We start from the raw sequence: 13,575 nt of genomic DNA, 5'->3' as shown, positions 1-13,575 counted from the left end.
CTGCGCTGGGCAAGCGCCGGCCAGGGGCACAGGGTCTGGGGGCTGCCCGGCAAACCGTGAAGCCGGTAGCGCTCGGGCAGCCCTTTCCTCGTGGCTGGGAGTGGGAGGGAGGAGGGGCGGAGTTAGGGCGGGGAAGGGGCAGAGTTGGGGTGGGGAAATGGGCGGGGCCAGGGCCCGTGGAGGGTCCTCTTTTTTTATTTAATAGATATGGTAACCCTACACAAACCAAGCCCTGCCCACCTAAAGCACTAAAATGACATGTTGCGGTGTAGCTTACGCCAAGCTTCCTAATATGATTCACTGCTGACCACAGCTAGAAAAAAAAGAAAAAAAGAGGGAGAAAGAGTTAACGACATTGCTATTTAAATCATCATTGTTAGGCTTCACTGCTAAAGTCCCATCACAATGAATATGAGCAGTTCCCCTTTTCAGAGCAATTATTGCAGGCTGCTTGCAAACCCGGGCACATGTCACTGCATTGATTACATTTGGTTCACGTGTTGACACAAGTTTCTTTCCAGTGATGAGGGCTCGAGAGGCTTGTTTTAAGCTGAGACTGTGAAGCACAAGCTGGCAGCGCCCATGAAACAGCTGCCATAAGCTCGCCCAGTTTGCCCTCCGGTTTATGCAGGCGTTTACATGTATGTAGCCCTTCAGAGAACATGGGCTCTTGTCCCACAGCCCATGCTAGAAGTTGTGGGGAAGCCTCTGGGAGGTGACCTTACTGGGCTGACTCAGAGCTGGGTTGCTACACTGTTACATAAATCCCCTTTTTGGTTTATAGGGTATTTGGTCAGGTCGCTGGCTTCAGAAACTAAATGTGAAAACATTTACCAAGGCTTCTCTGACTGCGTCTTAAAACTGGGGGAAAACATGGCCAGCTACGAGGAGGACGACAGGGATGAGGTGCAGGGGCTGCACACTGTTTGCGGGTGAGTAGCAACCCCCCAGCTCTGGCCTTTCTTCCCTACGAACACATGGCAAATGCACACACTGCTGTGCTCACCCCAACCTCCTGAGATGCAGAACACACACACACACACACACACACACACACACACACACACACAGGCAGACACACAGTCTCATGCAGGCCGAGACAGTAGGGCACCACAGAGCCGGGAGTCAGCAAACCCTCCAAGGACTCCCAATAAAAGCTGAGGATGCAACCCATGCAGAGTAATTTGGGGTATTATTATTATTGTGCATTTTTAGCGACAGCGTAGGGTTCCTGAGGATTTAAGTAATCCGCCCATCTGGGATACCATGCTCTAACCTCCTCTTCCACTCAGCCTCCCAGGCCCCCCACCTGCCTCTGGCTGCTTTCTCTGACAAAAATAGATTTCTTTCAGTATAAGCCAGGCTCTCCTCACCTTCCTGCTTCCCACCTCAGGCAGGAGCTGGGACAGAGGCTACTGCTTGCCAATCCCTGATAACGACGCTTTCCTGTCCTCAGGAGATCGGTGGAGAAGACGACTCTTGCACCCAGCTAGTGTGGGTGGAGATGGAGAACTCCCTCCGCTAAGCATGGCTCTAGCCTTTAGGGCTGCATGAGACATAGCAAAAAAGGTGTCAAGAAAATCCTGCCAGGCTAGACCATGCCAAGGATTAAGCACACTAGAGCAGTTGGAGCCAGACTGCAAACTGCATTTAATCAGGTGTCAGCAGCCTAAAAGCAAGCTGAACTCAAGGGTCCTTGCTGCAGGGTCAGGGCCCAGTTCATTCCTGGTGAAAGTCCAATAATTTCAGGCCCCTCAGTGAGCAGCTGAGCTTCACAGCCGAGTTCAAAAGGTGGAGGATCCATTCAGTTACCAGGGGTGATAACCTAATCAGGACCAAGGGGAAAGCAAGGAAGGGGGTAAAATAGTAAAGCTGCTGGAGTTCACCACAGAGCGTGTTCAGGGAAAGGTCTGATTAAAAGGGAATGAGCTAAAGCAAGTGAGGGAAGGGAGACACAGGGAGGAAATGAAAAGTTGGCAGAGATAAATGAAGATGGCTGAGGGTTCTGAGCATCCCCAGCAATGAATCCACAGGAGTGAAAAGGCCAAGGGGGGAATAAGGAGATGCAGAAAGCAATCAAGGGAAAGACAGATGCACTGGGGAGGTGTAAACCTTCTAGCCCAAGGAGGAGGGCTGAGAAGATTAGAGGAGTAAGAGCATCTGAACTAATAAGGAATCAACGGGAAGGGGGAGGGGTGGAAATGACAGGCAGGATCTGAATGAAGGCATTTCTCTTACACCTCAGGGTTAGGTGTTAGTGAAAGAGACAAGCGGTGGGATTGATGAGGCTGCTGAAAACGGAAATGAATTCCTAGCCCTGCATGGGAACAGGAACGAGATGCAACAGGCAACCATTTGCCAGGGAAGAAAGTTACCAGGACCGAGCTGAGAAGCCCACCAGCCCAAGCGATTGGAAAGGAGAACACAACAGAATTCCAGCACCAGTGGCGATTCCTGCCAGCACTCTGCAGGATCCCTGACAGCGAGTGCAGGATCCATTTGTCCCAGGTGGAGAGAAGTCAACCTCACTATTGTTGTGTGGAGCAAAGGGGAGCATTGCTTAGAAAGGGGGACAGATTGCTTCTTTCTTCTTCCTGTCACCTGATCTGAGTGCTTCCCAAACACTGAGCTTTTAGCTTTACACCCCACTCCATTTCCCCATGAAGAGAAGAGTCACTATCCCCAGTTTACAGAAGGTGTACCTGAAGCACAGAGGAGGGAGGTGATATTGCCAAGGCCACAAGGCAACTCAGCATCAGATTTAAGCAACTGGGGTTACGGATCATTTAAGCTAGCTCTAAAGGAAGTAATGCAATCCAGGAGCCGATTATGTATGTATCTCCAGCTTCATAGGGGGTGGGGTCTCTGTTTAGTGAACTCAGTGGTGTCAGCAAGGTCTTTTTCTGGGATAGGGCTGCTGCCTTATAACCAAGGTAACAAAGGACATAGAAACAGGGAACAGGAGGTGGAAGTAAGTGGGGAGGCTGTGCAGGGGGTGGAGTGGGGTGAACAGAGCTTCCTCTAGGCTAGAAGTAGAGGGGAGTTCCCCCACTTCTCCCTGGATTGAGTGAGTAGTGCTCCCCCACAAAACCCATCCTCTTCAGCTGGTCAGTGAGAGCTGTGCGCGCCTGTTTCTATTGGCTTTAACCACTTCATAGGAATGTTCTGAAATCTAACATTGGGCCTCCCAATGGATTAGAAAGGAGGAAAGACTTTTGTTAAACTCTGTTACCTTACTAGGTTGGTTCAGAGGACAGATTGGAGTTCCAGAGAGTAGGTGCCCTGGAGGAAAAGCTGCCTTTCTGTTTTCCTAGGGGATCTTCCCCACCTGTACACAATAATATAACCTGACCCAGCCACCAGGTGTGAAGTAACCCTGCCCCCACTCCCAGGTGTATGCTGAAATGTAAACCTGACCTAGGTGCTCTTGTTTTCTGATGGATCTTCCCCCTCATCATTGCACACATGAACTTTCCCAGGTCTGTAGTGCAAACCAAATCTGAAATTCACACATTTCCCACAGTAGTAGCGCTGCACCGGTTTAGCTCGATTAATTTTAAATTGGTCTACTTAAACTAGTGCAGAGCTTTAATGTAGACACACACTCACCATTGGAGGTTTGTACCAGTTTAACTAGACTGATTGTAAATCAATCTAGTTGAACCAGTGCATCTTTTCTAATGTAGACCAGCTCTGAGGAGGAGAAACATCAGGCCCAAGCTAGTAAAGCTGGTCACAAATCAGAATTTCCAGGCCATGGAAAATTCCAATATTTCACACTTGCTTTTGTCCTGAATTGGTGCATCATGGGTGAGGCTACGTTTTAGTCACAGGTATTTTTAGTAAAAGTCATGGACAGGTCACGGGCAGTAAACAAAAATTCACAGCCCGTGACCTCTCCATGACTTTTACTATATACCCCGAACTAAAACTTGGCTGGGAGGCCATGGTGCTCTGGGGGGGCATCCCGGGGGTGCCGTGCATGCTGGGGTAGGGGGGTGGACAGGATCCCTGCTGGTGCTGGGGGAGGGAGGGTTGGCGGGGCTCGCAGGCTCCTTACCTGATTGCGCATGTCCTTGCAGCTCCTAGGGGGAGGGGCGGCCAGGGAGGCTCCATGTGCTGCTTCCGCCACAAGTGCCGGCTGCACAGCTCCCATTGGCCGGGAATTGCAGCCAATGAGAGCTTCAGGAGGCAGCGCCTGTGGGCATGGGCAGCGTGCGGAGCCCCCTGGCCCCTTGGCCTAGGAGCTAGGGACATGCTGGTGGGAGCCAGGTAAGCAACGCCCCGCACCCCAATCCCCTGCCCCAGCCCTGAGCCCCCTTCCACACACCCAAACTGCTGCTGCTGGCCCAGGGGCTGACCAGCCGGGCAGCCCCTGAGCCCAGCACCAGCCGCTGCAGAAGTCTCAGAAGTCATGGCAAGTCACAGAATCCATGACTTCCATGACCTCCGTGACAGACTCGCAGCTTTAATCATAGGAGATCTCGTCCAGCCAGGGAGCCCAGCCCATAGAGAAGAAAAGGGGCATGAAGCACCTGAACTGCAACTCAAACAGACACAGATTAACGTCAAACTGACCCACAATGAAATGTTTCAATTCATTTCGACAAACAAAATGTTTTGTGTTGGGTCCGCCTGGCATTAAACAAACTATTTAATTTTGATAATAGAAAATTTTGTACATTTTCCATTAAAAAAAAAAATAATGGCAAATCCCATGTACAAATTAGAACTTTCAGCAAGATTAGAAGGGGGTTAGAATGAAAAGCCTCCTGGACTGATAATGCTGGGCAGAGATTCTGGTTTGAATTGGGAACGGAAGACAAATGACATCTTCGCTAGCAGTAGAAAATGGCCAGGTTCCTTTAAAGGGGCTTTCAGAGGAGTCCATGTATCATACTGTGAATCGTAGCATGTATCTCTTCCTGGCAGCACAGAACAGCATATCATACCACTGCCCTTTTTGTGAATGCGAACAATGTATTTGACTGCTTTACTAAACAGCTTTTCAGTGTTTTTAAAAAACAAAGTTTATTTCATTTCTAAAGAAACAACTGATTTCTGCTCCAATTGGCAATAAAGCCTGATTTTCTAGGAAGCTACAGGGCACTAGAGTGGCTGAAAACAAATACAGAAAATTAGTAAAACACTGGAACTGCAGACGGTGCTACGTAGCACCGGAATCCATGCTAGCAGGGGTTCTTGTGTAGGTCCTGGTGAATGGCCAACCCTGCAAGACAACCGGGGCTATTGTGATTGAAGGAAAAAAGTAATGATCCCCTTTCCTGCCAAGGAATATCTTGGACAGTTATTGGCCTTTAACCCTAAACTCTCCCTATGCCATCTACAATTCAGCTAATGTAGGATGGTTTTCTCAAGCCCCTCCTGTGCCATGTTCTCTCCAGGAGTGAGATACACAGGTCAGTGACAGATATGGAGATCAGAATAATTGATGCCTTGGAAGGCAGTCTAGTATGAAATCAGCAGCATTTGTTTTTCAGTTCTGCTTGTGCAGTATTTCCCCAGAGTCCAACGCTGACAAGTCATTTGATCATAGCCTGTCTGGCTGAACAGATGGAGGCTGTGAAGAGTGAAGCATTGTGGGAATTATGATCACCCAGCTGAAAGTAGAACCACCACTAAAAGTTGACATTCGCTTTCCTCTGCCCCACTTAATCTTTTGCCTGAAGAGATAGATCATTTTTAACCCCTACCTGACCAAGCTGTGTTTCCCAGTTCAGCTGCTGCAGGGTCCTGAGTGTAGCTCCCTAATGAACACAAGACCTTACCTTAGTTGGCACCAATGTTTCTCATTATGATCTCAGGACATTTATTCTGCCACACTGGCTTTATTTAATGAACTCTATGCAGCTGGTGTTCTGACATAAATTCTATTAAAAAAGGAAAGCACCAATGTCCATCCTTCAAGAAGAAATAGTGTCATCTCCAGGAAAGGAAGATTTGGACAAAAGTAAAAAGATGTCTTCCCATGCTTGGGATGTTGACCCCAGCCAGATGGTCTGCTCAATCTCCCAGATTGAGATGGGACATCTAGCTGTGTCCCTCCATGAAGAATATGGCCAGCAAACCTAGTAAGATGACAGAGGAGAATTCACCGTCAGTCTAATAGCTTAAGAGACTGTAGATGTACCTATTTACCTTCAGTGACTTGGTGCAGGGCAGTATAGATCCACTGTGCTGGCCAGGGAAGCTCTCTGCACAGAGGGTTTTCTCGGGGGGGGCAGTCCCCTACTCCTTTATGTTGTCCAAGAGGCATAAAGAATAACTGAGAATTGGGCCCCATGTGTTATGAAAAATTCTCTTCACCTCTTCTACAAATAGGGTTGCCAACCCTCCAGGTTTGGCCGGGAGTCTCCCAGAATCGAGCTTGATCTCCCGGAGGCTACTGAAGCCAATCCGGGAGATTTTAGACAACTAAAAGTCCAGCGGCACAGCAGGGCTAAGGCAGGCTCCCTACCTGCCCTGGCTCCGTGCCACTCCCAGAAGCGGCCAGCATGTCCGGCAGCGACTCTTAGGCGGAGGCGCGGCCAGGGGGTCTCTGCATGCTGCCCCCGCCCCAAGCACCAACTCCGCTGCTCCCATTGGCTGTGAACGGGGAACTGCGGGCAGGGGACGGTGCCTGCAGGCAGGGGCAGCGAGCGCCGCACAGAGCCACCCCTGAGTCTAGGAGCTGCTGCCAGACATACCACCACTTCTGGGAACCACCCGAGGTAAGTGCCACCTGGCCGGAGTCTGCACCCCGAACCCCCTCCCGCACCCTAACCCCCTGCCCCCTCCCGCACCCAAACTCCCACCTATAGCCCACATCCCGCACCTCCTCCCACACCCCAAGCCCCTGTCCCAGCCCTGAGCCCCCTCATGCACCCAAACTCCCTCCCACAGCCTGCACCCCGAACCCCCTCCCAAACCCCAATGCCCTGGCCCAGCCCTGAGCCCCCTCCTGCACCGAAACTCCCTCCCAGAGCCCGCACCCCTTTCCACACCCTAACCCCCTGTCCCAGGTTCAGCCCGGAGCCCCCTTCCACACTCCAAACTTCTTGGCCCCACTCCCCAGTCCAGAGCCCGCACCCCAACCCCCTGCTCCAGCCCGGTGAAAGTGAGTGAGGGTGGGGGAGAGCAAGCGATGGAGGGAGGGGGGCTAGAGTGAGAGGGGGCGGGGCCTCACAGAAGGGATGTAACAGGGGTGGGGCCTTCGGGCAGGGGGTGGGGCAAGGGTGTTTGGGTTTGTGCGATTAGACAGTTGGCAACCCTATCTACAAATGACACTGTCACAGTTACAGGGCAAGATGCACTTCGGACCCCTTTCAGTTCCTCTTGAGGGCATCCTTCAGATGACAGGCTTGGCTTCCTGCACTTCTCTCAAAGGGTGGAACCCCACAGTCCAACCACTCTTGGGCTGGATCTCTGGGTGGGAGCCCCTGTTTCCCAAAGTGTTGACATGCCAGCTGTATCAGGGCCTTGTAAACCCTTTTCCTCCAGAGGCCCGTAACAGCAGCCAATTAAAGTGACTCAAAAACAGCATTATGCATTCACCAAAGGCACACAGTACGCAGAGAGAAGGGGTAAAACAACAAAAGACCCATATGGGTCTTAACTAACCTTCCTTCTTTCCTTGCCAGTGTTGGGTAAGTTTCACTCAGCCCAGACCTCCCTGCTCCAGCGCTGGAAGCGACAGACAGCCCCTGAACATCCTCTGTCTCTCCCTGTCAGAGATTCCTCCCCAGCCACTACTGCCTGCTCACCCCTCCTTCCTCCCTAGGCCAGGGTCTTTAAGGCTTTAGAATCCCCTTTGATTCTAGGTTCAGGCATAGGAAGAAGAAACCTTGTTCATCTAGTTGGAGCCCGGCAGAGGCATTCTCCAATAAATTCTCCATAGTTTTATCCAGGACCAGGACCCTTGGTATTCTCTCTGGCATATCTTATTTTTGTCATTGTTTCATTTCCTGTTTCTTCCTCACACCTCATTAACAGCCTCCTTTGATTTAACTCCTTCCACTCAGGCATGACAGCAAGCAAATAAACCAAGGCACATAAAAAAATAATACAGACTCTTCCTTCATTCTGTATAGACACTGGATTAGAAAACTGAAATAGTTTTCAAGAGCCAGTGTCCTTACTCCCAGTCTGTGATTACATTGTGCCCAAGCCCATCATTCAGTCTGGACAAAGAAGAGCAATGAAGTCAGTCAAACATTTGCTCTTAATCTGTTTCACTTTCAGGGACTCAGAGTTGGAATTCCAAGCACTGAAGGGGGACAGCAGTTTATGAAAAACAATGGATTTAATTGGCTTTCAAAAGAATTGTAGAAACACTTCAACAAGTTTGGGGGTTTAGTTTTTAGCAAATGAGCTCTGTGAGACCCACAAAGGGGGATTAATGATGCCGGAGCAGGGAGGTAGAAAACTAAACTCTCAGTAAGAACAGTAGGACACTGGAACAGACTGCCTAAGGAGGTTGTGGAAGCTCCTTCATTGGAGGTTTTCAAAAGAGACTGGGTAACCATCTGTCTTGGATGGTTCAAACCCAGCAAATCCTGCATTTTGGCAGAGGGTTGGACTAGATGACCCTTGCGGTCCCTTCTAACCCTATGATTCCACTAACAAAAACCACCACTGGGTCAGTCTCCCTTAGATTTCCCAGTGCATCTGGCTTCTGCCTCTCTTTAAGGCTCTGATCTTGCCATCCTCTCAGTGCAGGATGAGCCATAAGCCTGTGCAGAACCCAGCTGAACTCAAGGAGGTAAAGGAGTTCTCACGGGAGGAGCTCATTGCAGGATTGGGGCCTTAAACTGTAAGCAATTCAGGACTAAGACTCCCTATCGTGAGGCATTATACAATGCTGAACACATAGCCATCATGTGCCAAATAAGTGCACCAAATGTAAATGTTGGGGCCAATTGAATTGAGAGTTTCCAGTGGGGAGAAAGGTTTTGTCTTGGATCTTTCTGCTCTGTGGCATTTTAAATGAACTAACAGCCTCCATTCTTCCCTCGGCTACAGGTATTGGGATGAATTTCACATGTGCGCCATGACTGCTCTTTGGGAGTGCCAGAAGGAGGCAGCAAGTATCTGGGAGACTTTGAAAAAGGAATCTAGAAAAATCAAATTCCAAGGCAGCTTGTTTGATCTCTGCAGTCCCAACAGCTCCCAGAGCTTCAGCTTGACAAATGTTTCAAATGTTGTTGTCTTAAGCCTCTCTCTGATGGTCACTTGGCTTAATTTGTAAATGGAGCAGCTCTGAAAGTATTGGAACGAAGAGGTATTATCAGTGTCATCAGTGTAGTTATGGTCAGAAATGTAGTATTTCCAAACCTTTGAGAAATACTGGGTATGATGCTGGATGAACACTTGATTTTATTATTCCAGGTCTGTGAGCCTCAGAAGAGCTCGGCAGCATCTCCTTGGTTGCACTGTCTCTAAGTAACTTACATGATTAATCATAAACTCAGCACTTGCTATAACTTGACATTATCCAGCTGCAAGTGCACCCAGAGCTCCCACTGACGGTGCAGAGTGCTGGAGGCTGTAGCCTGAGGGCAAAGGACTGGGGAGAAATTCAGGATTAGTGCTAAACACTAGGTTCTTTTGCATTCTTTTCTATCTATAGTCACTGGAAGTGAATCTGTTTATTCAGCTGCCTGTTTCTGCCAGACAAATGCTCCACTTTTTTTCCGTGGTGATGGGCGGGAGGAAGCAATTACTGGTGGTGTTTTTGAAGTGCAGGGAGAATGTATTGAACCTGTCAAAGGCAGGAAGGATTCCTTGTCCTGTTGCTAGTAGAATCCTCCCCTTTGGGGATGGTGAAGCCTCCCCTTGCAGAACAATCTCGGACATGTCTGTTTCTTGTGAGATGTACCTGGCTACCTGAGTGACTCTTGCGTTGTGTGTAAATCCCTTTCATAAGGAAACAAGAGGGAAAAACATAATGGGGAAAGGGGGAGGGTTGGGCTAGAGGTTTCTAATAACTCCTTTGCTTTAAAAGTATCCCAGGAGACACCTGTGAGCAGCACTGTGACTGACTGTGTAATTCAAAAATATCAAATAATGTCTGTTGTATAACCTACACCTGTCAAAATGGAAATCATTTGTCTTGCTTTCTTGGTCTATAGCACAGTCACTCCCTGTCTCTTCCAGTGCAGCCCAGACAGTTGTTCATGTCACGGCTTCAACACTGCCATTAAACATATTTGCAATACCAAGAGACTCTTGCAAGTGATTTCAGGATATGTTGAAAAACTCAACTGTATTATCTGGCAGTTGAAATCAGTGACTTAACTGTGCCCTTTCAATTCCAGGGCACTAAGAACTATCTCCTAGGCCCTAGAGGCCCTACCAGGGCATGCAAGGGGGTCTAAGACAATAATGTGCATCAGTGCAGGTCTGCTCTTTCACACCTATTACAGCACTTCAAAGAGAACAGGAATTTCCAGAATGGATCAGACCCAAGATCCATCTAGTCCGGTAACCTATCCCTTGACAGGCCAGTACCAAATACTTCAGAGGAAGGTACAAGACATCTGCAGTTGGCAGATGTGGGATAATCTGTGCCCATTGAACGTCTCTTCCTGATCCCTAATAGTTGGAGATTGGTTTAAGGCCTGAGTATATTGTTTTATATCCTTTCCAAAGTGTTTGTTAGCTTTAAGTATAGCAACTCAGGATCCTCTGGTCATTGATATTACTCCAATCTTTTTCTGAATCTTGCGATTTACTTGGTCTTATCAACTTCCTGTGGCAACGAGTTCCACAGTTTAATTATGCGCTGGGTGAAAAGGTCTTTCCTTTGATCAGTTTTTAATTTTCCATCATTTAGTGGTATTAAAGGTCCCCTTGTTTTTGTGTTATGAGACAGGGAGAACAGAAGCTCCTGCTCCACTTTCTCTGTAGCATTAATTGTATATACTTTTATTATGACACTCATGACCGTCGAGCAGGGCACTCATTCAATTTTGAATAGAGGGAAGCAGCATCTAGCAACATACAGTATGGATGAGTTGCACAGCTCTGAGGATTCCCATTACCACAGTAGGGAAGAAATTGTTAGTTATCCCAACCGAGGAGCCTGTGTTTACTGTTAGTCTCTCTCACACCCACAGATTGGTTCAAACCAGCATGTATGAATTAGAAACAATACGTATAAAGGTTCTAACAACGTTCGCAAATCTGGGAACATGCTTTAGAGTGTGAACAATGACTTTAGTGGGCCAGTAAGTGAGGCACTGCTAGCCCTTGGGATTTAGCCAAGTATATTGCAGGCACATACGCAAGCTTCTCCTTCAGCAAGGAATATCTTTGGGCCTTTCTGCTGACACTGCAAACAAGAGGTCCATTAGTGCCATCCTTGACAAGTCAAGTTCCTTCCTGTGTAACGTCTTGCACTCTGCCTGCTGCCCTAGTTACTATTTACCACCCTGCTCTCCACAGCACTGCTAAGCAACCCTGCTCGCATTGTCAGCAGGGAGGGAGGCCTCTACAAAATTAATGAAGTGGCAGCTCCCAAGAAATCTGAAACAGCTCAGGGGAGGAGCAGCAAGTATTTAAACTTCACTTCCAGATGGGGCATCCAGAGATTTTGCTGATGAGGAAGACATTAATAACACTCTCTTAAGGGTGGCATACGGATTTCAGGGAGACAAACATCGCTGGCATTGGGCACAATGGTACCTGGTGGGTGAAGCGCTTAACAAGGAGCATTGTAGGATTTAGATTTAACTAGTCTCAACTCCATATTCAGCTTGGTTCTACTTTCTGCTCTGATACAAAATGCAGTATATGCTGTGGCTTCATTCCATTCTCTCCTCTCCCCACTATCAGTGTCCCTGCCCATTCCCTACACATTCTCCTGTGGGGGAAAGCTGGACACTGCCAATGGCCAAGGCAGAGACTGCTTTGTGGCCACACCTATTTAATTCTGCTTTAAAGGAAGCAATAGTATGGTTTAGACTAGTAAACAATTATCTAATGCCTTAACAGGCTTCCTCTTCTTAGCTGCTTTAACAGATCGGCATCTTCCCCTTTATTAAACTTTCAAGCTTTTAAACAGTTCTAGAAGACAGAATGATGTCTTAATGATTAGTACTCTCTGCAAAGCCTATTTCCTGCCAAACCTTACAGACCCTGGATGGAAATATCCAGTTTGCTGACACTACTGCAACCCCCAGAAAGGGAGCAGGTGTTGGAGAAAATCTCCCTGGGAGCAAAACCCCTCAGCTCCAATGTACTAAAGAAAAGGTTCATTAAGAAATAGACCATCTGCCATTGCTCTGGTGTAGAACTGTAAAAGTTCCAAAGCCAAAGAACTGCTGAGAATTCATCAACTATGTGCAAATGAAAATTAGGCTTTATGACATGGGAGTGGAGGGTCTCAGCGTTTCCAACTCAATTTTTGGTTTAAAAAGACTCTGCCCCCCTTCAACCAAGGACAGGTAGGCACTGAATTTTCCTACAAAAGGCACTGACATATGGTATAAATTCAAGTCCTCAGAGGCAAAGAATCCAGACCTGTCAACAAACATATTTCAAATCCCACATTACAGCATTTCATGCCAATGCAGCATGGTCTAGAGTCCAGCGGTTCTCAAACTTCATTGCACTGCAACCCCCTTCTAACAACAAAAATTACTATATCACACACACAGGGGAGAGAAGGGGAAAGAGAGGAAGGAGGAGCCCAAGCCCCACTGCCCTAGGCTGAAGCCCTCGAGTTTTGGCTTCTGGGGCCCAGGCTTCAGCTTTAGTTCCGGGCCCCAGCAAGTCTAACGCTGGCCCTGGTAATCCTATTAAAATGGGATCCCAACCCACAATTTGAGAATCGCCGGTCTAGTCCATTGAGAGATAAGTGGTACTGTTTCCAAATAAGAACGAGAATGGGAAACATAACAGTAACACTTAGATCAGGTGGTCTCACAAATATGTATGTGTAGCCAGCAGCTCTTTCCTCTTTAATGAGTGGGACTACTACATCCCTCCATTGCTTCTCCCTGGTATCTAACTCTAATCAAGGAGGCTCTGATATTTTCCTCAGGAAGATCCACCCTTAAAAATGTGATTGAGAGCCACTGTGAAGTGACTCCTGGCAGTACGTTACTGACCCACTGATCAAACCTACAAGACCCTGCAGTTCTTTCTGCATATGGGACTCGGCCTTCCCTCACACTAGTACTGACAGACAGGAGACATTAAGGTTGAATATCACAAACAGCCTTTCATCTAGAGGCTCAATTGGATGTGGAATATCCCAAATTACCAATATTGCAAGAGTGGAAAGATAGTTTATTCAGCCTAGATCTGAGCTAATAGCTATGGTTTCATGAGATTACTGCTGAAGTTGGGGTCACATATATGCAGCAGGCTCTTCACAAACTGTATGGGATAATGTACACTGGAAGAAATCATAACAGATCATTCTGGTTACATGCTTCAGCCCTGAAACCCCTGCAAATGGGATCAGAATTGTGCTGAAGATATGCCAGGTCAGTTGAGCCCACAGTGATGATGTTTAATAAGGCTACAGCAAAGGTTCCCAAAGTGTGGTCCGTTCAGCAGTTGCTGGTG

General features: G+C 48.1%; 1 protein-coding gene across 1 annotated transcript in view; it reads left to right on the top strand.

Annotated features, from left to right (window-relative positions):
• The window catches only part of LOC113407631 (neuritin-like), a 13,454-nt gene extending 4,207 nt beyond the window's left edge, over positions 1–9,247 (top strand). The window contains exons 2-3 of the mRNA XM_026656754.1: positions 785–932; positions 9,022–9,247. Of these exons, the coding sequence (XP_026512539.1) occupies positions 785–932; positions 9,022–9,247 (374 nt within the window). The remainder of the gene's footprint in view (positions 1–784; positions 933–9,021) is intronic.
• Positions 9,248–13,575: the final 4,328 nt, after the last annotated feature.

The sequence above is a fragment of the Terrapene carolina genome, unplaced genomic scaffold (genome assembly GCF_002925995.2).
Source record: "Terrapene carolina triunguis isolate 2854851 unplaced genomic scaffold, T_m_triunguis-2.0 Scaffold233, whole genome shotgun sequence".
NCBI classification, from domain to species: Eukaryota; Metazoa; Chordata; order Testudines; family Emydidae; genus Terrapene; species Terrapene triunguis.
The sequence above is the reverse complement of the archived record's forward strand: the minus strand, read 5'-3'. Positions and strand labels throughout refer to the sequence as shown.